Source organism: Eublepharis macularius, chromosome 12, assembly GCF_028583425.1.
Source record: "Eublepharis macularius isolate TG4126 chromosome 12, MPM_Emac_v1.0, whole genome shotgun sequence".
NCBI lineage: Eukaryota > Metazoa > Chordata > Lepidosauria > Squamata > Eublepharidae > Eublepharis > Eublepharis macularius.
In genome coordinates, this window is record NC_072801.1 from 47,378,665 (window position 1) to 47,402,488 (window position 23,824).

Consider the following 23,824-nt stretch of genomic DNA (forward strand, 5'->3'; position numbering starts at 1 on the left):
ATTTCACAATAAATGAAAATGTAAGCTAGTCCCCCAAGGCAGTTTGGGCATCTTGAAGGAGGACTCAGATTTACTGAGCACTTCTCTGTGCTTGAGATCCCGGAAGAAATTAAAAGATACCAATTCAACTGGGCCATTATCAGGCCAATAATTCTAACAATCCCCTTCTGGAAACCATGTCCAAATTCTTGTGTGGTACACGAATATAGGAGATAGTTCCTTGCCTACCCGTAATGCATTGCACACTCTTTTTTTTTCTTAGGCCCTGCAGGCTCCTGCTTGTCATGAGAACATGGTGAAGGTTGGAGGTTACATCCTAGGGGAGTTTGGGAACCTCATTGCAGGAGATCCTCGCTCCAGGTAGGAGATTGCAGGAAGAAGCAAAGGGGCGAAGGGCATGAGAGGAATCCGCTGTTCTTTCCTACCTTAGGAACTTGGTTCCATTACAATACCCTTTCTCTCCTTTTTGTTTTCAAAACTTCCCTCTGAGGTATGGTAGTTGGGGGGCAGGTCTTGCTCAAGGCCACTTGTTGACTGTTATAGCTGAAGAGGGGGGTTATCCAAATTTTTGGAACAATAGCACAGACTATAAATAACATAGTCACAAATGAAGTAACTGTAAACTGGATAGCCAAGGCACACTTCCTGTTTACATCCAAAATCTTACTGAGTGTCAAAGGCTAAGACTGAGGAAGAACTGCCATTGAGAGTAGACTGTACTGAGCTATGTGGACCTCTGGTCTGACTTAGTATAAGACAGGATAGGGAACTTTGTCCTATCCTGCTTGTGCTGAGGACCATTGAAGCAGTTCCATATTGTTTAGGGAAGGGGAGGGAGGTGCAGCAACACTGGAGTGGCCACCCACACATGAGGCCATTCTGAATCAGGGGCCTGTAGAGCACCTATTACCCGGCTGATCCCCACGAGAAAACTTTCCTGCACATAGAAAACTAACTTGCCAGGAAAAGGTCTAGGCTAGAAGTGGACTCCTTCCAACTTTCTGCATGGAGAGAGGGAGGTTCTTTTTGTATGGATTGAATTCTTTTGGCTCCCTCCTTCATTTTGCTGTTGCTTAACCCAACTGCACACTAAAAACTAGAGTTATCCAGCCTCCTCCTTTTTTTGACTTGAGGGGCAGTACTCCATGAGGACAAGGGACATCTCATTTCAGATGCTGCTCCTGTACTTGTTGATCCCTGGGGTACTGTTTGCAAGCCCCTGCAAATCATGCTCTCTCTCACCCATGCTCCTCTTCCTCCTCCAGCCCTCTGGTGCAGTTCAACCTGTTGCACTCCAAGTTCCACCTGTGCAGTGTATCTACGCGAGCCCTGCTTCTCTCTACCTACATCAAGTTCATCAACCTCTTCCCTGAGACCAAGGGCACCATCCAGGAAGTGCTGCGCTCAGACAGCCAGATCCGCAACGCTGACGTGGAGCTGCAGCAGCGAGCCGTTGAATACCTTAAGCTCAGTTCCATCGCCAGCACTGATGTTTTGGTGAGGCGGAGGGGAGGGGATAAAGAGCGCTAATGGAAGAGGTGGAACAGTCTCAGTAGGTCTAGCGTATGGAATACTGCTGTTCCCATCTTGTGTCTTGTGCTGTTTCTGCATGACATGGCTGGAGGTGATGACCAAGGATTCGGTGTCTTTGGTATGCAGATGACCCTCAAGCCTTCCTTCCCATCAGATTCTTAGGGAGATAGTAGTGGCTCCGGATCGGTACTTGAGATCAGTGATGAACTTGATAAGGACAAACAAACCAAAGCTTAATCCAGACAGTTTAGGAATACTTTTGACCAGAAGCGTTTCTGATCCTGAGAGAGGGGTACAGCCTGCATTAGGTGGCACTCATGCTTAAGATCGGGTGTGGTCTCAAAACTGTCATCAGGATGTGGTGGCCACGAAAGCATTTTACCCACAAGCTCCCTAGTTCTTCCTATGCCTATAGAAGTATTACCTAGCAACAGGCATTCATGCCTTCATTACATCCATCCTAGACTGCTGTAACACAGTCTGTGTGACTAAGCTACAATTGATTCAGAATGCAGCAGACATGCCGTACCAATCTTACAGTGTCTGAATTGGTTTGCCTGTTAGGTTTAAACATCAAATTTGAACATGTTGATTTTTTTAACCCTTTAAAGTCTCAAAGGAACATGTGCTCAGGACATTGAAAGGACCACTTGTTCCTATAAGAACCTATCTGCACATTGACATCGCGCTTGGATACCCTTCTCCTTGTGTGTCTGCGGTGGTTGGCTAGGTGCCTAGGTGGCCTTCTCGCCAGAGGCACTGAGACTGTAGAACTGTTCTTATTTTTTGTTGTACTTCAGTTCCCATGTGTGGCTTTATTGCTCATAAGCTGTGGTGCTTTGCCTCTGTGTTTAATTTTTAACTGCTTTGATTGACTGATATTAGCCATCTTGGGTGCATTTAAAATCAAGAGGCATATCTAAATATTTAATAATATGCAATAATAATGCTTGATCAGATTTCTGTTTCTGCCCCTTCACTCTCCAAAAGCCCTGATTCAAGGTCCAGCAGCTTTGCTGGTTCTGAGAAAAACTGTAGTAGAGGTTGTTGCCTAGCAGCCCTCATAAGAGAAGTGGTTGACCATAGGGGGCCTCCTACTGGCCTGATAGTATGAAAAAAACATACCCAGTGGTTTGAGAAGACCACTGCAGTCTTTTACCTCCATTGGGGAAAGTGCTTGTGAGCTTGATATAGAGGTATAAGGATGCCTGGTGTGGTGTTCCAGGACTCTGTGCCCCATTCTTGCTTTTTCTCTTTTAGGCCACAGTTCTGGAGGAAATGCCTCCATTCCCTGAACGTGAGTCATCCATCTTGGCTAAGCTCAAGAAGAAAAAGGGCCCTGGAGCTGGGAGTGAACTGGATGATGGCAAGAAGGACCCCAACTCTGAGATCAACGGGGGCATGGAGCCTTCAGCCAGCACTGCTGTGAGTGCAGGACACCAAAGGGACGGGGATGGGAGCTGAGGCCTTGCAAAGTTGTGCTGTCCAGAAAATGAGGCTTTGTGCATAAGACCAGGATTCTGTGATTGTAGGAAAGGTGGTAGACTTGTCAGTTGAGAAGTGGGAAACTGCAAACTTACACTTGCCTAGCAAGATCATGCACTCTGTATGCTGAAAGGTTCAGATATTCCTTGGAGACCATTCCTTGTGCGAGATGTATGGTGAGTGGCTACATGGAGCAAGGGCATCTAGCAGTGGCACCAAGATACTAGAACCCCCAAAGGGAGTTTGCCAGTATGCAAGATCATAATGTGGGCGGGCTTGTGAAGTCTGTGATGGCTCCATGAGAATGTCTGCAAGCACCAAATGTGGCCGCTAGTTGCAGAATTGAAATTCTACTTGTTAGCCATCTGAAGATGTGCCCTGACCTGGATAGCCCAGGTGAGCCTGACCTTGTCAGATCTCAGAAGTAGGGTCTGCCTTGGTTAGTAATTGGATGGGAGACCTCCAACGAAGACCAGGGCTGCAGAGGCAGGCAATGGCAAACCACCTCTGTTAGTCTTTTGCCGTGAAAACCCTGCCAGAGGTCGCCATAAGTCAACTATGACTTCAGAGCACTGGATGGTATCTTTTAGAAGAGACTGCTGCATGTACTGTTACACAATATCCATCTCCTTTGTGCCCATGCCAAAAGAGAAATAGAAACCTATGAGTATAGACACTAAGTGTGGATGACTTTGGCCCCCAAGTACCTTGTTTTAGCAATTAGCGTCTTCCTCATTGTTTTCAAGGTGGACAAGTTTGGGGCTGTTAGATTTTACATAGCATCATCAGCATGTCTTTCCTTGCTCCTCCCATTCATCTAGAACTAATGAGTTATAATAGTATTTATGTAGGCAAGGTAAAGGTAGTCCCCTGTGCAAGCAACGAGTCATTACTGACCCATGGGGGGACGTCGCATCACAACGTTTTCTTGGCAGACTTTTTATGGGGTGGTTTGCCATTGCCTTCCCCAGTCATCTATACTTTACCCCCAGTAAACGGGGGTACTCATTTTACTGACCTTGGAAAGATGGAAGACTGAGTCGACCTTGAGCCGGCTACCTGAACTCAGCTTCCGTTGGGATCAGGTCATGAGCAGAGCTTGGACTGCAGTACTGCAGCTTACCACTCTGCGCCACAGGACCTTTTACATAAATACCTTTTAGTATTTATGTAAAAGTGTCCAATTTCTATAAGCATTCCAATTACAGGATTTGTTTTTTTCTGGATACATTTTCGTGCAGGACTACAGAGAAAGCATGTACCCACAGTACAGGGCCTGGTGTCAGTTCTTCTGTCCCCAAGGTAGATATCAAGGGACACAGGTTCACTGGGAACTCATGTTCAGGGTGTGTGTATGTAGAAGGGGCTTTTCCTTGGTTCCTTATTCTTTCCCCTTCTCCTCTGCTTCCTCACAGTCTACGCCGTCCCCATCTGCTGACTTGCTAGGCCTCCGGGCAGCTCCTGTTGCCACTTCCAGTGCCCCTGCTACTGCTGGCAACCTTCTGGTGGATGTTTTCTCTGACAGCCCCTCAGCCACAACTGGCCTCGTGCCCGGTGCAGAAGAGAACTTCCTTAGGTGAGGCAGAGAACTGGAGCTTGATCGTAGCTCTGTCTCTCCGTCTGCTACTTTCTGGGACCAGGATTGCAGTGGAAGTGGCAATTCATAGGGAATCCATGGGCAAGAAATGGTTTTCCCCAAGAGGCCTGTTAACCACAGTGGTTTGACTAAGGGGCTAGTTGTGCCTTCTGTATTGAGGGGCTGTGGGGTACGCCATCATACTATGAGATACAGGGCCTGTTTCCTGCAGGGGCCGTGTTAATTCTGATCTATGGCTGGATGGAGGACAATGGGGAATGGAATGACGGGTATTTCCTAGCGATACCTTTGCATCAGACAGTTCAGTTTGTTAGAAGAGTGCACATGTCCAGGAGGTTTGGGCTTTCTATCTGTCCTTTGAGCCAAGGGCGTGTGTCCGTCCTTCTGGCCTTGTCTTGCCATCTTTCTCTTTGCATGTGTATCTGTGTGTCTATCTTTCTCTCTCCCGCTCTGTGTCTGCTGCCTTTTGGGAATGGTTTTCTCTTTCTCTGTCTCTCTTTCACTCTGCCTTGGATGAAGCAGTGACTTGGAGCCACCTCCTGAGAGTCCCGCGTCCCTTTTGGTGGATGCTGGCCTGCCTGCAGAGTAAGGGGCTGAAACTCTCTCTGCTGATGCCACCCAACCCCCGCTATTACCCCCTCCCATGCCTTGAAGGTGCCCCGATGAGTCCCACCAGTTGGTGAGCACTCCTACCAGCAGGAAGGGAAGAAGGACATCTAGTGGCTTTGTGTGTGAGTTGTTTTGTGAGCCGCAATTTGACTTCAGTGCTTGGGGAAGAGATGGTAATGGCAGAGGGAGGTGCTTGAATGCAGCTTCCTGGGTACTTTTTAGGAAGGTGAGGAAGGGCCCGTGGAATGGGAGAAGGTGGCCCAAATGGAGTTCCTTTATAGGGAATGAGTGCTCCCCTCTAGAGTGCTAAGGGTCATGAGACGGACAGAGTCTTTCCTTCTGCTCAGGCATTCTCTGATATATCCCTCAACTCCGCTTCCAGAGAGTACTCTTGGAATGGCACTTGGGAGGAAAATGGTTTTGAGTAGACTTTTGTCAAAGCACTAACCTAATGTCAGCCAGACAGAGGGATGGGAGAGGTGGTGTCTGTATCTACCACCTTGCACATTCCCTGAGAATCCAGGGAGTGGAAGGTCGTGGCTCGGATTTGAGGGTACTCTGATATGGTAAGTGGGTTAAAGGTGGAGGCTGCCAGGATCTCCTAGAGAATATTCCTGGTGTTTTCTGGGCAGGGCTTTGGATCACAGGATGGAAAGCACAGTTGAGTTTCCTGGGGATTGAAGGTCAAGATTTCCAAATCACTTGCAAACAGGAGTTCTGGATCAGAGGGGACGTGTGTATGTGTGAATGTTCTTGGACTAAAGCCAGAAACCCGGTTTTGCTCTAAACCCTTCAGAAGCTCCATAGGAACAATGCTCGGCCGTCTTTCCCTCCTGCTCCTCCCTGGCTATTTTGCATGCTCTTCTGTGTGTTTTTTTCTACCTTTTTCTGTTACTAACATGGTGCTGTGTCCTGGTGACTCACCTTTTCTGCTCTTTCTCTCCCCCTACCCCTGCCCAACTACTGCTTATTCCCCTTCGCCCTCCCACCCCACCTTCAGCTCAGGGGCTGCCGCTTCTGTCTCTGAGGACCCCGCTTTGCCTATTGCTGAGGCTGATGAACTGCTTAACAAGTAAGATCCTGGGATGGGCCTGGGGCTCCTAGGTGTGGGGCAGGGGGAGGTGGGTTGAGAGCTGCTCCCCCTCGAGCGGGGAAGCTTCCTCGACCATTTGGCTGATCTCATTTGTCAAACTCTCTTCACCCAGCACCATTCTGTTGCATCTTACAATTCACCTGTGAGAGAGTAGCACTTGGGAAGAGTTTTAAATGGGTTTTTGTCGGTGCACTAACCGACATCTAAAGCTGGGCTTTAGATGACCGTGTGTGTAAAGAGATGAGTTCTTTGTAGAAATGGTACTAGAGGGCAGGGGAGGATGTAGATGTAACCACCCAAAGTGGGGGGAGTGTACAACATCAGCTTTCCCTTGCTTCTGACCAACCTTTGTTGGCCATTGCAGGTTTGTGTGTAAGAATAACGGAGTGCTCTTTGAGAACCAGCTTCTGCAAATTGGGGTGAAATCTGAGTTCCGACAGAACTTAGGTGAGTCTTTCTGGGCAGTTTCTGGGTGAGTTTGGTTACCATGGCAGTTTGAGGGCTGTGAAGAACATTAGCAAGAGAAATCTGTTGAGTGGTAAGTGTAAGGTGAAGGAAGATACCAGAAGCTCATCGCCAAGGAATCTGGTCTTGACATCTCCAAGTTTTTTACCTCTGGAGGCACTCCTTAGTTGCTGGAAGGAAGGGTTAAATGTTGTAGGTCATCATGGAGCCTAAGGCTGGAAGAGATACTTGATGGGACTACTGTTACTTATAGTTAATATTGATGCCGCAGGAGTGAGTGGTTCGGTTCAGATGTCACTGGAAAACCATGGTTATATTATAACTATGATTACAGTGAGCAGCCAAATGTGTTCCACTCCACTAACTGGGGTCAGAGTCCATCAAACCAGGATCTGAAATCATGGTTTAAAGTTGCTGTGTCTTCTTTTTTAAAACCAAAGCTAGCCTTAACTCTGATTTTGCGTGACCTATGAACATGGACATCCTGGCTTGTTCTCTGGCCACCACCTTCACATACTCCTCCAGCTACATAAACACTTAACCAGAACAAAGGCAGTGAAAATTGCCCTTGAGGCAAATTTGGAACTTGAGTAAACTAATAGTTAAAACAAATCCCTGGTTTTATGTAAGGTCTAAACTGAGCTAGGGTATACAAGAGTCACTACACAGACGCCATGTTTCCTGATCTCACATGGAGCTACTTTTTTAAGTTTGTGCTGTCAAAAGATCCTCTTGAGGGGTTCATCTTTCCCCCCCCCCTTGCAAAGTACTCAGGAAGCTGTTTGGACTATCCAGATGATGAGACTGACCTCCTTGCTGTGATTTGCCAAAAAAAAGTGCTAAAATATTATTGGGTTTCTAAGACAGGGTAATGGCCAGAGGGCGTGTGATACAGTATAGTAACTTTGCTGAAGCAGACTGGAACTGTGGTCTGATCAGTGCCTGGATGGGAGATCAGGGAATCTTACATAGGTCACCTTGTGCTTGCTGATGAAAGAGAGGCGGGATTTCAGCGCAATGAAGAAAGAAACAGGGTTCCATCCCTCACTGGTTTTAGAGTTGAGTAAACTTATCAAAGCTTGTTCTGAGGCTCTTTTCTGAAACCTCAGTTGTGGACCATTCAGTTCAGGAAAGCATTTTTCTTCTGTATGTACTTTTGGTTATAAAGTATCCAAGCTGTAAAAAGTTACTAGCAGTTATGTTTTTAGGTGACACACTTTCCCTTTCAGTTGTACGTTGAGATGTTAGAAGGGCTGGTGGCAAGAGAGCATGGTGTGCTGTACATGTTAACCGTGTCTCCTTTCAACTCTACCAGGCCGAATGTATCTCTTCTATGGAAACAAAACATCTGTTCAGTTCCAGAGCTTCACCCCTACAGTCAGCTACCCAGGAGACCTGCAAAGTCATATCCTTTTGTGAATATCCGTGGGTGCCTCAGGGTGGGTTTGAGGCATGAGGGGTTTTTGCCACGGGGCATGTATTTCTACGTGTCTTCCTTACCACTGCTTCACAGCTCAACATTCAGACGAAAACGGTGGAGCCCCTGGTGGAAGGGGGTGCTCAGGTTCAACAGGTCCTGAACATCGAGTGTCTGAGTGACTTTACGGAGGCCCCCCTCATCAACATAAAATTTCGGTACTGATCTCCAGCCCCTGGTGGAAAGAAAGAGGGTCCATGGGGTAGCTTGGTGTAACAGGACACATCTGCATGGGCCGATTACACCTCTGCATCAGAGTGAGGAATACTGACATAGAATCTAATAAAGGTTGGGAAAGCTAGATGTTAATTGCTGTCTCTTCTCCCCTCCCTCTTCCATCAGGTACGGTGGAACGCTGCAGAATCTTACACTCAAGTTGCCTATCACTGTCAACAAGTTTTTCCAGGCAACAGAGATGCAATCACAGGATTTTTTCCAGCGCTGGAAACAACTCAGCCTGTAAGTGGAGGCAGGGAGAGTTGAGTTCAGGCGATGCCATCTGTGTGTGAAATGGGTGCTTGTAAAGTGAATGGGGAATTTGAGACTTAATAACCATACAGTAGTTCACCTGCCTTTCATACTCTCTTTTTCCTCTTGGTTGACCCTCTTATAAAGTACCTAAAATGACACCTGACCTCATAAAACGTTATACTCAAAAAGTTTATTACTTTACATCAATGTAACTTGAATGTTAATATAAGACAATGGCCCCCACCTTTTTTTCTTGATGGCACAACTTGTGGGGGGAGAGTAGTTTTCCTTTTGATTAAAATACAGATTTTGGCTAGTTGTTAGAATGCTGCAATAGAAGTATTTAACAGGACTTCAATCCTTTGAAATTCAAATGGGTGACATAGGGCTGCAGTCTTAATTACATGTTCCTGGGGGTAACCCCACTGAATAACATGGTACTTTTAAGTAGTCCTGCTTAGGCTTTCTTCATCAACTTCTGGATTTTGGTGGGTGGGTTGTACAGATCACCGTCACACACATTTGGACATTTGATGGAGAGGGGCTTGCCGACCTCTTTCTACCCTGGGATGAGGGATCAGATTGATGCTGGGCTAAGGGTTCGCATGCAGGTATGTCCCAACGGAATTGGGAAGGGGGCTGTTTGCTTTGCTCAAGGTAGGTTTTAAAATTGCTGCAATCAATTCTGTCTCACTTATTGGGAGTGCTTCCTGAGGAGCAGGAAACACAGTCAGGAGTGCGCACCTGGCAAGCAGCAAAGAGAAACATGGGCACTGAATCACACGTTCCTTCTCTCTCCCATAGGCCACAGCAGGAAGCCCAGAAAATCTTCAAGGCAAACCATGCCATGGATTCAGAGGTGACCAAAGCCAAGGTGAGTGGCTTCCACCTCCTCCTTCCCATCCCCTTCCAAAACTAACATATGTGCAGAAGACCATTTCATGCTCTTATTTAAATACAGCAACAAATGAGCTACACATTTAAATGGCAGATTAACTGAGGAGCAAATTATGGGCAAAAGAGCAGATGATGAGGAAAGATTCTGAGAATTCTGGAAGCCTCCTCCAAAAGCTTTCCTTCCAGTTTATAGTCAAAATTTATAGTCAGTTAAGTGACATTCATGTCACTCTAAAAAGACTCACAAGCAACTAAAGCAAGCATTAACAAGAGTATCTTTTTAAACAAAAATTGGATCTACCACTGTACTGACAGAAGGTGGTGAGGTTGTCTCTAGCACCTTAAGAGTAATAGCAGGGCTGGCTTAAAGGGCTGGTCTGTTGAGCAGTTGCCAGCGGTGCCCTAGGCCTGCAGCCTGAGGGGGGTACCTCTACCAACCACCTCTAGACGTCTACTGCTACAGCCTGCCCCAGAGCAGCAACAAGCAGCTTAGCCCCTCTCTCCTGGATTGGACTCCATTCTCTTCTGTCATCAATAAGGTGAGGATGGGTGGCCATCAGCTTGACTACCACTAATTGCCCGTTCTGAGCAGCGGCACAGTTTGGTGTTGTGGTTAAAAGTGCAGGAGAGCTGGGTTTGATTCCCCACTGCTCCACTTGAAGCCAGCTGGGTGACCTTGGGCTAGTCACAGTTCTCTGGAGCTCTCTCAGCTCCACCCACTTCACAGGGTGTTTTGTTGTGGGGATAATAGTAGCATACTTTGTTAACCGCTCTGAGTGGGCATCAAGTTGTCTGAAGGGCGGTATATAAATCAAATATTATTATTCCTGCCAGCTGTCCGGAGCAGCAGCCAGGAGGTAATAGCAGTTGCCACCATTGCCTGTGTGAGGAATGGGGGAGACATCTTCGTTTACCCCCTTATTTGCTGCTGTTGTGATGGAGTGCATCAAGGATATGGAGGCTGACAGATAAGAGGCAGTGGATGTTATCTTGCAGATGGGGGATGTGAGGGAAGACAGTTGAGGGGGGGCAGAAGACATTTTGCTAAGTTGCTCTTTCTGTCCAACAAAACAAGGTTTTGCCAGCCACATTTCCTTTTTGCAATAGCTTCAGTCATGTCCTAGCTATCTTAATGGCCTCGTAAGCCATTTGCCTCTTAAATTGCACATTATCTCAATTGTTAAAGAAACCACCTCCTTTCGTAGTCCATCAAAAGGGCACCATCCCCTGAGGTTTTTGCAATATGTTAAATGGGTTTAATCAACATGTGAATTGATCTTCAGCTTCTTACTCTTTTGGCACTTTGATCAAATGCACTGATCCGTGATGGGGCTCCTTCACCATATTTCCCTGTGGTTGGATCCTGACAACACCATTGATGTTCATCTCCTGCCTCATTCTCTGTGCTTTGAAGGGCTATATCTGTGCAAAAGTTGGGAGGATTTGCAAGAAGAGTAATAGTGAGAGGTGAAAGAAAAGGGTATTGGTATTGGGGACTGAAGACAGGAAATCATGGGAGGAGGAAAAAGAGACTGGAAAAGGAACACAAATGACTGGAAGCCATTGCACATAGTGGTTAGAATATCAGGCTAGGACTGAAGAGGCCTGGGAGCAATGCCTGGGTTCAAATCCTGTCTTGAGAGCTTTGAAAATAATCTTCTCAGATGACTAGCGGCCCAGTTTGGATCAGGACTGAGGTGCTTAATCCCGTTCCCCTTCACCATGCCAGTTTCTTGACCTTAAATGGCTCTGGAAGCCACGATTTTCCCCGCTGAGGAAACCCATGTGTAATGATGAGCTATGCATAAGATTCCCCAGCAGGCAAATAGCAGCTCTCTGAGACCATTTCAGGTTGGGAAAACAGCACAGGGGCAGGGAGGCTCAAGCTTCCTTTCGCCACAGTCCTGATCCAAATTGGGCACATGAGAAGCTAAGCTTCAACCAGGAACTCCCAGTGCACATCTGTTTGTGCAGTTAGGCCAGCCACTGTCCTGCAGCCTGTTCTTCCTCACAGGGCAATCTGAGAATAAAATAGAGGTGGAGAGACCCATGTACCATCCCACAAGCTCCTTTGAGCAAAAAGATGGGCCAAAAATATGATTGTAACCAGGATGGCTAGCAACGTAGCATCGTTATTCTCCCTGCGGTTGAGATCATTGGACTCCTCTTTTCCTGGTTGGATCATTGTTTCTTCATTTGTGTAACCTTCAGAATAGTCACATTCCTTGGACTGCAGTCTGGTCTACACACGTAGGGGAATGAACTAGTAGATTCCCAGGGAAGTAGACTGGACATGTATTATTTCTGAGTACAGGCAACGAATCACATTTTTAAATGTAAAAACATTTCCTGCAAATGGAAAACTAGGATTAACAGGTATCAAGCTCAGCTAAAAACCTTTATCCTTGCCATGTTTGCTTTTCTTTTTAATTGGAGAGATTTTTTAAAACCCTGGGGAACATTCAAAAACAACATTCCCCCATCTATACTCTGAAGTGGTACAATTCATTCTGTTTGCTTCAGGAATTTACTACATTCTGCTGCATGTGTAGGCCTGAATCTGTGAGAAAAAATTCTCAGAGCTAGGACAACTGACTGCAATGCTGTCCTCTCTAAACGGCTTTGTCGTAATTCTGGTTCTCTTCTTGCGACTTGCTGACTGACTTCCTTAGTGTGGGGTGAGGGGGACAGTTGACAGTGGGGAGACTCTGCAGCCACTTTGGTTGCTACATAATTCAGCTTCTGTCTTTTCTTCCTTCTTGCAGCTGCTAGGTTTTGGCAGTGCCCTCTTGGAGAAGGTAGATCCAAACCCTGATAACTACGTAGGAGCTGGGATCATCCAGACAAAGGCGCTGCAGGTTGGATGTTTGCTGCGTCTGGAGCCCAATGCCCAGGCTCAGGTGAGGCTGCAAGGGTTCCCAAGGCCTGTGGGATAGGCAGGGACTGGAAGTAGAGGGAGGATATTGGTATGCTCGAGCAGGAAAGCCAGAAGTCTTACAACTGGCATGGTGTAGCAGTGGTTACTGTGTCAGACTAGGCTGGGTAACTTCATTTGGGAAGAGGCAGGGAAACAAGATGAAATTTTGGAGCAGGGGGGTTGGATGTGAAAGCTCACAGAGTACTAAAAATGCTTTTCAACAATCACTGGTGGAATGAAAACTTTAAAAAAAGATGGTTTCCATTCAGATAGATTTTGTCATTATATAGATGTAATTTTTAATAACATGTAGTATTTTATAATTTTAATGATAGCTAAATGTGTTTTAAGTTGTGTTGTGATCCGCCCTGAGCCCGCTGATGTGGGGAGGGCGGAGTATAAATCAAATAAAATTAAATTAATTTCTCGTCCCTCACAGATGTACCGGCTGACCCTCCGCACCAGCAAGGAGTCCGTTTCGAAGCACCTTTGTGAGCTGCTTTCTCAGCAGTTCTGAGGCGTTGGCAGCACCAGAGGAGGGAAGGGAGAAGGCTGTTCCTGCACACTGGCTGCCTCTGTTTGTCCCCTCTGGTTCCCCTCTGAACCAGGGGCCTCTGGAAAGACTGTATTGCTCCCCGCCTGTTGTCGTGATAACCTCTGTGTTCTCGTTGCCTAGCCCGGGCCAGCACCAAGGGGGGATAAGCAAGGAGGGAGCAAAAGAAAAGCAGTCCTCGGGATGGATGAAGTACAATTGGGGGTGGGTGGGCGGAGATGACGCATGTTGGTCATTCCTCCAGGAGTAGTCTTCCTCTTGCCTGAAGGGTGGCCCTTGGACGAAGCCAGGATCCCTCCCACCTGTAGGCCTGGTCCATTCCCTCTCAGGCTGAGGCTGCAATTTGTGGTCTTAATCCTCACACCCTCCCACACCCTCCGGTATGATTTTAGGCTGGCAGTTTTGGTTTTGTTTACAATATTAACCCCTTCTTTTCCATCCATATCCTTCCTTCAGGGAGGGGGAGGTGGTGAAAACACATCACCTATCCCGTATCCTTTTGAGCTGGCTGGAGGGAGGAACGGGAGGGGGGAAAGAATGCTTGTAAGGGTTTTTTTGTGTGTGTTTCTTTGCCTTGTGTATTTTCCTCTGTGGGGGGTGGGGTTGCATTCTCCCTTACTTTTGTCATGGACCATTCCAGTGTTACAGTGTGTGTATTTTGTGGGGAAGTAATCGGATTCTTCACACAGGCCTGCCTTCCTGTTCTCTTGCCCCCACCCCCAAAGGAAAGTAAGCTGCACAGTGGTGAAAGGTGTAGTGGGGAGGGAGGGAAGATTTGCTTCCCCAGTCCCAGCCATTTTAGTGGATCCTTAAGAAGCTGTAAAGTTGGGAAGGAAGGGAGACAGATTCTGGAGTCCTGCCCTCAGTGCATCTTGGGGAAAAGGGAATGGGGAGGGGAAGGGGTAGGGTTCAGTTCACGCTAGTTTGGGGGTGTCCCAGTTTCCCGTGCTGGCCCGGGCTCCATGTTACTCTGCTGTGTAGGTGTTATCTAGCGCATCTTAGTTTTAATCTGGGTTTTTGAATGCCTGTATCTTATCTCCATGTGACTCTAATAAAGCCGTGGGGGCGGGGGAGAGCCAGAATCAAGCCAGGCTGGGCCACCCCCACACCGCTGACTGACTTGTTGCGTGTGCTGATCTTTGTAGATGACCAAATGAGATGTGAGATGGCGGAGTCATGACCTGTCCACCTCTGGACTAGGGGCAGCGATGATTATACTAGGCCGAATCAGCTGTTCTTTACAGGGGCTTGTAGCTGTCTCCCAGCTTGACAGCTCTCTGTATAGTGGAACTAACTTCCCTCTCTCCAGCACAGTGGTTTTCCATGGCCTCTGAGAAGGGTGTTTAGAGTCAGTTATAGCTGCATGGATTTGCTGGGAGTGGGACTCAGCATACAAAATGCTGCTGCTCCTTGCAGTTATGTTGAGACCTGCTTTTGCCAAGATATAAAGGTGCCTGACTGTACCAACTTGAGGCAGCTCTTAAGAAAAGGAAGCAACGGCTGCCCAGGAAGTAGCACAGTGGCCCAGGCAGCATCCTCTGAGAGCTCCATCCTGGAGAACCAGAAAGGGAATTAGCCGTTTCTAAGATGGTAGGAGATCACGGTTGCATCCTTGGGGCACAATGCTTTTGGCCAGGGGTTAAATTGTGCAACAAGGAACGTCTCCCCCCACTTTTCATTTGTGGTGTGAATAAATTATGCAAATTATCTGTATAAATCTGTTTGATTTTCATATTACTTATTTCCATAACCACTGCTAAATAGTCTTTGAGGTAGCTAGACGAAAGGGCTATAGCTTAGAGAAAGTGTTGAATTAAAGGGGACCTAAAAAAATTTCTGTTGTTGAAATTGTCATCACTTGCTATTGCTGTTTGGATGGCCATCAACCTGCCTCTGTGCAAGGCTAGAAACCTGTACTTGTATTGATAGGATGATTGTTTGAAAAATCTGAATTTGCTGCCATTTTATTATATACTCAGTTGCAAACTGGAAATATTCTTATCACAACTGAAAACTAGGCATTTTGTCTCAGGTGGGTTCAAATCCAGAAGATTACTTATTTTTGGAATGAATTTCAGTTTATCTCCAGAACAGTTTGGCTGAAGGACAATTTGCAGATGTATTTCAGGCAAAAACAATTCTCTATCCCACTGTGTAGCTGTTAATTTTCAAGGCAGGATGAGTGCCCTCTCTGTGCTAGTTTCAGGTGGGTAGCTGTGTTAGGCTCCAGTAAAACAGCAAGATTCAAGTACTGTACCACCTTAAAGGCCAACACAATTTTCAGGGTATAAGCTTTCAAAAGTCAAAATTCCCTTTGATGATGCAAATTACTTATACCCTAGAAATCTTCTTGGTCTTTAAGGTGCTCTATGCTAGCTGTCTGCTTTGAGACATTCAGCTTGACACCAGTGGCAAAGATGCAGAAATTGATCAGACCTATCATCTCTTCCATTCAAGGCCCTCTCCCTTCTCTAGCAATCTTCCAGGCTGTGTGAAAGCAAAGAGAGAGCGAGTCTGGCTTTATTTGGAATTTCAATATGATTTAGGTTATGTTCAAAGGATTCTTTGACCTGTCTGAACTTGGAAAAACAAGGACAGCTCTTTGTTTTTCTTAATGCCACACCTTTCATTCTACAAGGTGATTCTCAGGTTTTTCTCAAATTTCTCATGTTGATTTCAATGAAACTCATTTTCACATGTGGATGTAGGATTACAGCTTGAATCTAAAATCCAGTAATTTCAGAGAATTCAGCACTAAAAGGGCAATACAAACACTTTGAGATATAACAACAGTTAACATTCGTACAGATTCTTCAAGTACTTTATATAAAGTGGCTCACAAACATTTTAACAACTCTTACAGGAGCCTTGTTAGATAGGCTAGAATTATTAGTGGGGGGCGGTGGCAGCAGATAAGTGTTAGTGGCTTGCCAGAGGCTTTCCTGTGAACTGGCAGAGGTCAGATTTGAACAGATGACATCTCAGCTCCTCAAATTGTGCCACATCAAACTCTTGGAGCACAAATTGTTGCTTTGACAGAACACCAGTGTCAGAAACATCGGAAGAAAGGGCTCTCATCCATTGCTAGAAAAAGTCAGTAGAAACACAGAACATGTACCCAGTGTGTGAAGTTGAGAAAAGCCGAACAGGTTACCATGGAAATTGTAAGAGGAGATAATGAGGTAGAAGTAAATGCACCCAGCTGCGGGGGAAAGATGGGCTGATGCCGATTTCAGTCGTCATCAGACTTCCCATGCCCACACAGCCACAACAGGCATCTTCCATCCCAGGTGAGCCAATTGCTGTGTTGAGCTGTTCCATGTTGTGAATCTGGATTCCTTGCCTCTGAGTCTACTATCCCTTTTGATGAATCTGTCTCAACAGTCTTCTGCGGGAGGTTTAATTGCATTCCTTGATGTATGTTTGTGTGAAACCAATGCATAAATATCTATAGACAGTACTGGGAAATGCAATTCTTGTCAACTTCTTTTAAAGATTAAGCATTCCTTGCTGTACAGGAAGTAGGAAGGGAGGCCCCAACCAGTCACCAAAGGCAAGAGTGTCTTGGTTACTTCCCATTTAACAGCCAGAGAGTCGGGAGGACTTGCTCCCATCTTCAGAAATTGTCCTGCTTTGGGAATTTCTTCTGTATCTGGGCTGCTGTGGTACATGAAATGTTTTTTGGGGGAGGCCATTCTAGAACTGAATTAGGAATTTTCCAGATCAGATGGCAGAATCCTCAGTTGTGAGGGCCTGCAGTGTGCTGGTTGCCAGGGAGCGGAGAGCAAAGGTGGGCACGTCTGGCTTCAGGAGCAAGAATAGCTGGTGCCTCCTTCCTTGGACAGCATAGGCCTTGTGTGTGGCGCTGACCACATAGCAATGCTGAGGGTGATGAGAAAAACCTGCTTGGAATTCCTCCTGTAGAGGCACTGAGGGAGACAAGAGGGTAAGGCTGAGTAGGCTTTGACAGAATAACGTTGTGCATGTGCTGCATACCTAGGAATTATTCTTTAAAAATGCAGAATGTGGCTCCAGCCAGGCCGCCCCAAGAATCTCAGCTTTTATTTCAGTTTCAGTCCATTAGGATTGCATTTTTAAGGGAGAAACAAGATCATGCTTGCCCCTTCTTTCCACTAACAAGTTCCAAAATGCGTGAAAGCCTGAAAACTCAGTCTGCAAATGCTTATCGTCATTTATGCTTATCATCCCAGACAGACCTTTTTGCATACATTACAAAGTGTGATGGGTGAAGCAGATGGTATTGGGAGTCACTCCTGCTGTTACTCACCTGTGGTCCCTTCTGACTTCTCGGAGGGAAAGTACAAAGAGATAACTAAGGCATAAAAGGAGCGGAGGGCACACAGACGATTCTTCAGGGGCATCTCAGATCCTGCAAGAGGGAGGGAGGGAGGCTGAGGGCCGGGGGCTTCTGAGTAATAGCCAGTCCACCCTCACACAGATAGGTAAATCATAAACATCTAATTCATAGAATGGACAGGGTGGGGGTGGGGAATTCTGCTACAAAGTTCTTGATGCCCCTCATGAGAAAATAGAAGGGCTGTTATCCTTTGCAGAGATCATGAGCCATACCTTCTGCCCAGGTGCCATGAGGTTGTACCGTGAAGAGACTTTTCCTCTGGTCTTGGTTGATCAACAACACCCTGTTGGTGATAAGAGAAAAGACAGTACAGCTTTGGGGTGGAGAGGTAGGAGTGTTTGGATGGAGCCCTTTATAAGAGTTTGGATGCACAACAGTTCTTCGGAGTGCAGCCCATCGCATCACCATGCAAGACTCACCCAAGGATGCCAGGGGCAAGAGATGTGCTTGGAAGGAGGCAGCGAGGAGAGGCTCTGGCGCTTGCCTTCAGAAGATCCAGCAGTGGTTGCCAAAACTGCTTCACTAGCTATGGATGGAAAGAGATTGCTAGCAATGGCTGCTCCCTGTAGGGACCAGCTCTAGCCTGCTGTTGCTATTTATCTGTTGTAACCCAGGAAGGACCTTATACTTGCCTCCCCCTTTGATTTCCTCATGCAGCCAGATAAGTGGAATAATATACATTATCCTATCAAGTACATTTTTACCTTGCCTGTCCTCCAATGAGCTCAGGGTGGCATATGCGGTTCTCTCCCATTTTATCCTCCCAACAACCCTCTGAGGTAGGATAAGTAGGGAGACAGAGGCTGGCCCATGATCACCTAGAAAGCATTGTGGCAGAAGAGTGGAATCTGAACCCAGGTCTCCCAGCTCATTTGGCACACTGACCCTACACCACAATGGCTTGCCTATTAAATTAATGGAGGGGTCATCCCTAGATGTGGACTGGAGAGGTCAACTAATACACTGAATGGCTCTTTCCTACACACATACACATGAAGAGTCATCCTGAATCAGACTATTGGTCCATCACAGTCAATATTGTCTCATCAGAGTGACAATGGCTCACCAGGGTCTCTGGCAGAGGTGATACACATCATCAACTGCCTGGTCCTTTTAACTGGAGATGCTAGGGATTGAACCCAGGGCCTTCTGCACATAAACCAGAGGCTCTTCCACTGGGACACAGCCCTGCCCCTCCTGTGCAGTACGACTGCAAGGAAACCAAGGCAAGCAGTTTGAGTTGCAAGGTTTTGAGGCTGATATTCACCCTCACCTCATCAGCCAGGAACTGCAACGAGGGACTCGGCCCGCACAACAGCACCACTTCCAAACCAGGAACAAGCTGGAAGGTCAGAAAGCGGTGGGGGACCTGTTGGGAGAGAAAGTATCAAAAATAATAACAACAACTTGTTGGATTTATATACTGCCCTTCAGGTCAACTTAACGCCCACTCAGAGTGGTTTACAAAATGTGTTGTTAATATCTTGACAATCACCCTGTGAGGTGGGTGGGGCTGAGAGAGCTGTGACTGACCCAAGGTCACCCAGCTGGCTTCAAGTGGGGAATCAAACTCGGTTCTCCAGATTAGAGTCCTGCCACTCTTAACCACTACACCAAACCCCTCCCACTCCCTCCCCTCCAATCTACCTGCCTGCTCACCGTGGGACTGCCGTGAGGAAGGTAAACAGGTAGATCGCGAGAGGTGTGAGGGGGCAGTGTGCGCACTAGCCACATCAGCAGCATGGCCTCCTGGGCTGCAAGCTGCCACCACTGCTCTGTGGCACACAGCACATGACCCCCTGTGAGCAAACTGCCAAACCGAGACTCAGCAGCGCTGGCAAAGGCTTCCAGGCATTCCTGAAAGGGGAGGGAGGGAGAAAGAAAGCAACATAGAAGTTGGCACGCACATAAGAATATGACTTAAAGATGTTCCAAGATTCCCTAGTGAGACAAAAGTACACATCAAGCCATGTTTTCACAAATCAATATTTTGTATTAGCAAGTCCTTACCATGCTTTCGTTCCCTTAACTCCTCTGACAGTGCAAGCAATAAGGTAAGCTGAAGTATACATGATACACAAAAAGCTTCTTATAGTGAGTCAGGCCACTGATCTATCCTAGGCCAGTGTCTTCTCTGACTGGCAGTGGCTTTCTAGCATCTCAGGCAGAGGTCTTTAACATCACTTACTGCCTGGTCCTTTCAGCTGGAGGTATTGGGGATTGAACCTGGAACCTTCTGCATGCAGCACAGATGCTCTACCACTGAGCCAACTTCCAGGAAAGCATGGAAGTTGTCAGGGGTATTGCACACGGTTCTCCCATTCTGTTTTGTCCTCGTAACAAGCTTGAGAAGAAAGTTAAGCTGAGAGAGAACATGACCGAGTCGCCCAATGTCACCTAGTGAGATTAGTGGCATGACATTTATTTTACCAGAACCAGCCCAGCACCCCAACCACAACACCATAGTAGCAGTTAAACTTCTGTTTGACACTGAGAGATCCCTGTCTTTCGGTGCTTCACCTCTGATGCCAGGCACAGCTGCTGGCGAAACGTCAGGAACTACAATGCCAAGACCACGGCAATACAGCCCGGAAAATCCACAACAACCATCAAACTTCTGTTGCTTTTAAGCACCACTGTGATCCCTGACCTTTAAACCACCCCCCAGCTTTGCTTTTTCTGGTGTGTGTGTAATGCTGGTGGAAGGTCGAGACCTGTTGTGAAAAATTAGCCTCACCTGCAGGATGGCCCTGGAGGGCATCACAGCACACTCCACACACTGGGTCAGGTCAGCGCTGCATTTGCTGGGCTCTAGGAAGCTATCAATTAATTTGTAACATGCCTAGAAATGGGGGAGCAGGGTATACATTTAATATTTAAACAAGTATTGGAAAATATCTCCAAACACTTTGGAATAGATGACAAAAACAATTTAGGAAATTATTGTTAGAAAACATTGCAGAGGGAAGTAACAAAAAAAGGACTGCTAAGAACTCTCTGCTCTTCGATGTATTGTCGAAGGCCCACAACAACCACCAACAACCGGAAAACCCACAACAACCATCTCTGCTCATCCCTTGCTTCTAACTGTTGGTCTAAATAATATCATCTTGCACACTGCAAAGGGCACTCTTGCTCAGTCTTTGGGCCCATGGGTGCCTTCAGTAGGGGGGCAACGGGGGTACTGGCAGAATCCTAAATTTTTAAATTCTTTTTTTTTAACAGACCCGAACGCATACTTCTAACTAGTCAGCAAGAGTTCTCTGAGCGACCTGCACAGTGCCCCCATGGATATTCTGAAGGAAGGAGGTGCTAAAGCAGGTATCAACAAAGCTACTCTGCCATTCAGACAATACAGAAGCCTGCAGCAAAATACCCCTTCAACAGATCCAAAGGAGCATGACAGACTGCAGCAAGCAGTCTCTCAAATTGCAGCTTTGCAAGTTACAAATTGCAAGTTACCTTCAGGTCCTTTTTGAGGCGTTCGACGTTACGTGTGTTAACCAGTTCCTCCAGACCCAACACCAGAACCTGTAGTGAAACATACGGCCATCTTATAAGGGGGAAATCTCTCTGGTGATTATCTCTAGGAATGAGGACTGCTGCACTTTGAGCAAAGATGCTCAACAGCCAACTCCCTCAAAAGCTAAGCAAGGCTCTAGCACCACTTTTCTTGGTGCGTGCATGTGCTATAGCTGAGACACAATCTCTGTATTTTTTAGGAACCAGAACTCTTGGATACTCTGACACCCCCGACACAAAGATTGCACACCTCTTTTGCAGAGTAATACAACAATCCTAGCTCCAGGATCACAATCACTAACACAGACTTCAATCCCTGCTCCAGCTACAGAATGTGAACTGAAAAACATCTACCCTTTCACCCCCTCAACTGTAAATCCAAAAGGATGACTAAGGAGCGCTATGGAGAACTGGAAGAACACAGACTTTAAAAATGCAATGGAGCTACAGAGTAATGAATACCTTGGGGGCTAGCAAGTGGGGAAGGGGCCGGAAATGGAGAGTTGGGCCCCTGGAAAAGTAGCTGGTTTTTAGCAAAGCTCTGAGAAGAAAAGATTTTCTCTTCCTCATCCTAGTTCAACTAACAACCTACTGCAAAGGCAGAAGTCTGGAGATTTGGGGGGGGGGGTGGAGGAGGATCACTTTAAATTACCCGAAGCAACTCCAGGCCCAGTGTGATTTAACACTGAAAAGGATCTTCAGCTTTTTAATATGCAATGTTTAAAATATATAAAGGCCAAGCTCATCATATAACTGACTTAGATGCTCCTCTTAGACTGTGTCTCCCACCCACCAATGGACTGGTCTTGTATTGCAAACTGCAGTTGGAGCAGCATTCCAACACCCTTGATTGCTCACCATGGCACTGAAAACATTCTCCAGGAGCTTCCCAAGGCTGAAGTCACTGGTACCTTCATCAGAAGACAGGACAATGAGGGTGATGCTAGGAATATTAAACATAAAATGAAGAGAGGGTGGGGGGTGGGAGCATAGATGCCAGAAAGCCATAGACGTTTTGCATACTGAAAGCTACTGCTTTCATCAGACACCTGTGTGTTTTCAAAGACCTGTCTCCCACTATAATGGCTAACTACTTATTTTAAATGTTATTCTTATCCTAAACAAGATATAAAAAAACCTGAATAAGTTCAAGGGGAGGGTATTAGGAAGCAATGAAAGCTGAAACGCCCAATGAAAACAAGTCCTCCATTTAATTATTTTCTTGTTTTCAGTCCTTTGTGCTGCATTAGCGTGGTCACTGCACAGTAGTACAGATGTCTGCAACAAGAAAATGGGACAAGAAAAAAAACCCAAGTTCTAACATGGAATGAGAGGTTAGATAAGATGTCATCTCCAAAGTATGTGTCTTAACAGACTTGCAACATACTGTTGCAATGTGGGGTGCTAATGGAAAGGATAAGAGAGTGGGGGCCAAGAAGAGGGCGTCAAATCATTCTGCCTAATAACCCTCAACATTCTTAAAACGGCTGTACTAAATACAGACATCCTAGATCCTGAGTATTAGCCAGGGACCTGATTAGCCTAGATTTTTATATGTAAGCACAAAAACTAGAAATCTACATTTTTAAAAAAGGATAGAAACTGATATTTTCTGTATTTCCTGTACTTGATGGCAATTACAAAAAATAAGTTCGTTTATTATAATTTGTATGCTAATATGTATGCCCTAATCACTTGATAGCAACACAGCAGTTCTTGGGGTACAAATTCCTTACCTGTTGTGGAACACTTTCCACACCACACGAGTGTTCTCTGTACAGGCAGCTGTCAGCATGACATCCAGGTTGGAACCAAACATGTGAACCCCATTCAGGGAGCCAATCACAGAGAAGGGCAGCTAGGAGAGTAGCAGGTGAGCATTAATATCATTTTTCTATCATTTATAACAGTGCTTGTTTACAAAGTGCTTCACAATTCTCATCTGTTTCACCCTAATAACAACTCTGAATTTCCATAATGCCTGCTACAATTGAAAAGGACTATTTATGCTAGAAGCTTTCTTAAGATGCAATCTAATACACACTTTGCTTACTAGCAAATATATAAAGTTGTCTTACAACAAGTCAGATCACTGGCCTCTCTCACCAAGTATTGTCTACTTTAACGTATTCCTGTATGAAGTTTCCTGGAATCACTTCATTGCATGCAGCAATGAACTCTGATTCATGAAAGCTTACACTAATATTGTTAGATCTGAATCCATTAGTATCGTAAAAAACAACCAGATTTCTAAGGTGTGGGCTTTTGAAAGTCAAAGCTCTCAAAAGAATCTGATAAAGGGAGATTGAAAATCTAGTTGGTCTTTAATGTGCTACTGGACCGGAATCTTGCTCTTCTACGCAGACCAGCACGGCTACCCTAATCCACCTGAATTAGAATGGAGCTACTGGATACTTGTTTCATAAACATCTTCATTGTTTTCGGCCACAACACAAATCTACATCTCTTAGAAACCTGTATCCTTGTATTGTTGGGCAAACGGGAAGCCATGAGACTCCTTTGAGAGAGGAGAAGGAAACAGCACCCGCGACAACCCTCACCTGCTGCTTCACGGAGCCGCCCCGGCTCCTACAATACAAGGGCACCCCGCTGCTGGCTGTGAGGCACAGCAAGATCACGGAGTCTTCCCCTTCCTCCCACATCTTCGGACTGGGGAGCACCTCCGCCGGATCCCTACCCCGCTCTTTTCATTCATCTCACCAAATACCGACCACCCTTCCCAGATCTTTCTCCCAACTCAACACTGCCATCTTGACAACCCGCTGAATGCCGGGATAGACAAGCGGGCGCTATTGTCATGGTAACA

General features: G+C 46.3%; 2 protein-coding genes across 3 annotated transcripts in view; one reads left to right on the plus strand and one right to left on the minus strand.

The window, feature by feature from the left end:
- Positions 1–14,216, plus strand: part of AP2A1 (adaptor related protein complex 2 subunit alpha 1) — a 30,040-nt gene extending 15,824 nt beyond the window's left edge. Inside the window, exons 12-23 of one of the 2 annotated variants that reach the window (XM_054992619.1) lie at positions 263–360; positions 1,266–1,497; positions 2,794–2,958; positions 4,434–4,594; positions 6,225–6,296; positions 6,682–6,764; positions 8,098–8,186; positions 8,293–8,417; positions 8,602–8,718; positions 9,535–9,604; positions 12,393–12,527; positions 12,984–14,216. In XM_054992619.1, coding sequence (XP_054848594.1) covers positions 263–360; positions 1,266–1,497; positions 2,794–2,958; positions 4,434–4,594; positions 6,225–6,296; positions 6,682–6,764; positions 8,098–8,186; positions 8,293–8,417; positions 8,602–8,718; positions 9,535–9,604; positions 12,393–12,527; positions 12,984–13,061 — 1,425 coding nt within the window. In that variant the 3' untranslated portion in view covers positions 13,062–14,216. The remainder of the gene's footprint in view (positions 1–262; positions 361–1,265; positions 1,498–2,793; positions 2,959–4,433; positions 4,595–6,224; positions 6,297–6,681; positions 6,765–8,097; positions 8,187–8,292; positions 8,418–8,601; positions 8,719–9,534; positions 9,605–12,392; positions 12,528–12,983) is intronic. The other variant, XM_054992620.1, reaches the window with a different exon arrangement.
- Positions 14,217–16,213: 1,997 nt separating this feature from the next.
- FUZ (fuzzy planar cell polarity protein) lies at positions 16,214–23,764 on the minus strand. Its single transcript, XM_054992621.1, has 11 exons — positions 23,559–23,764; positions 22,734–22,855; positions 21,856–21,940; positions 20,938–21,006; positions 20,213–20,317; positions 19,135–19,332; positions 18,749–18,844; positions 17,895–18,001; positions 17,688–17,758; positions 17,386–17,487; positions 16,214–17,026 (listed from the first exon to the last, which is right to left on the minus strand). The coding sequence occupies exons 1-11, from the start codon at positions 23,658–23,660 to the stop codon at positions 16,821–16,823; spliced, it is 1,263 nt and encodes a 420-aa protein (XP_054848596.1). The 5' UTR covers positions 23,661–23,764; the 3' UTR covers positions 16,214–16,820.
- Between the last annotated feature and the right edge of the window lie 60 nt (positions 23,765–23,824).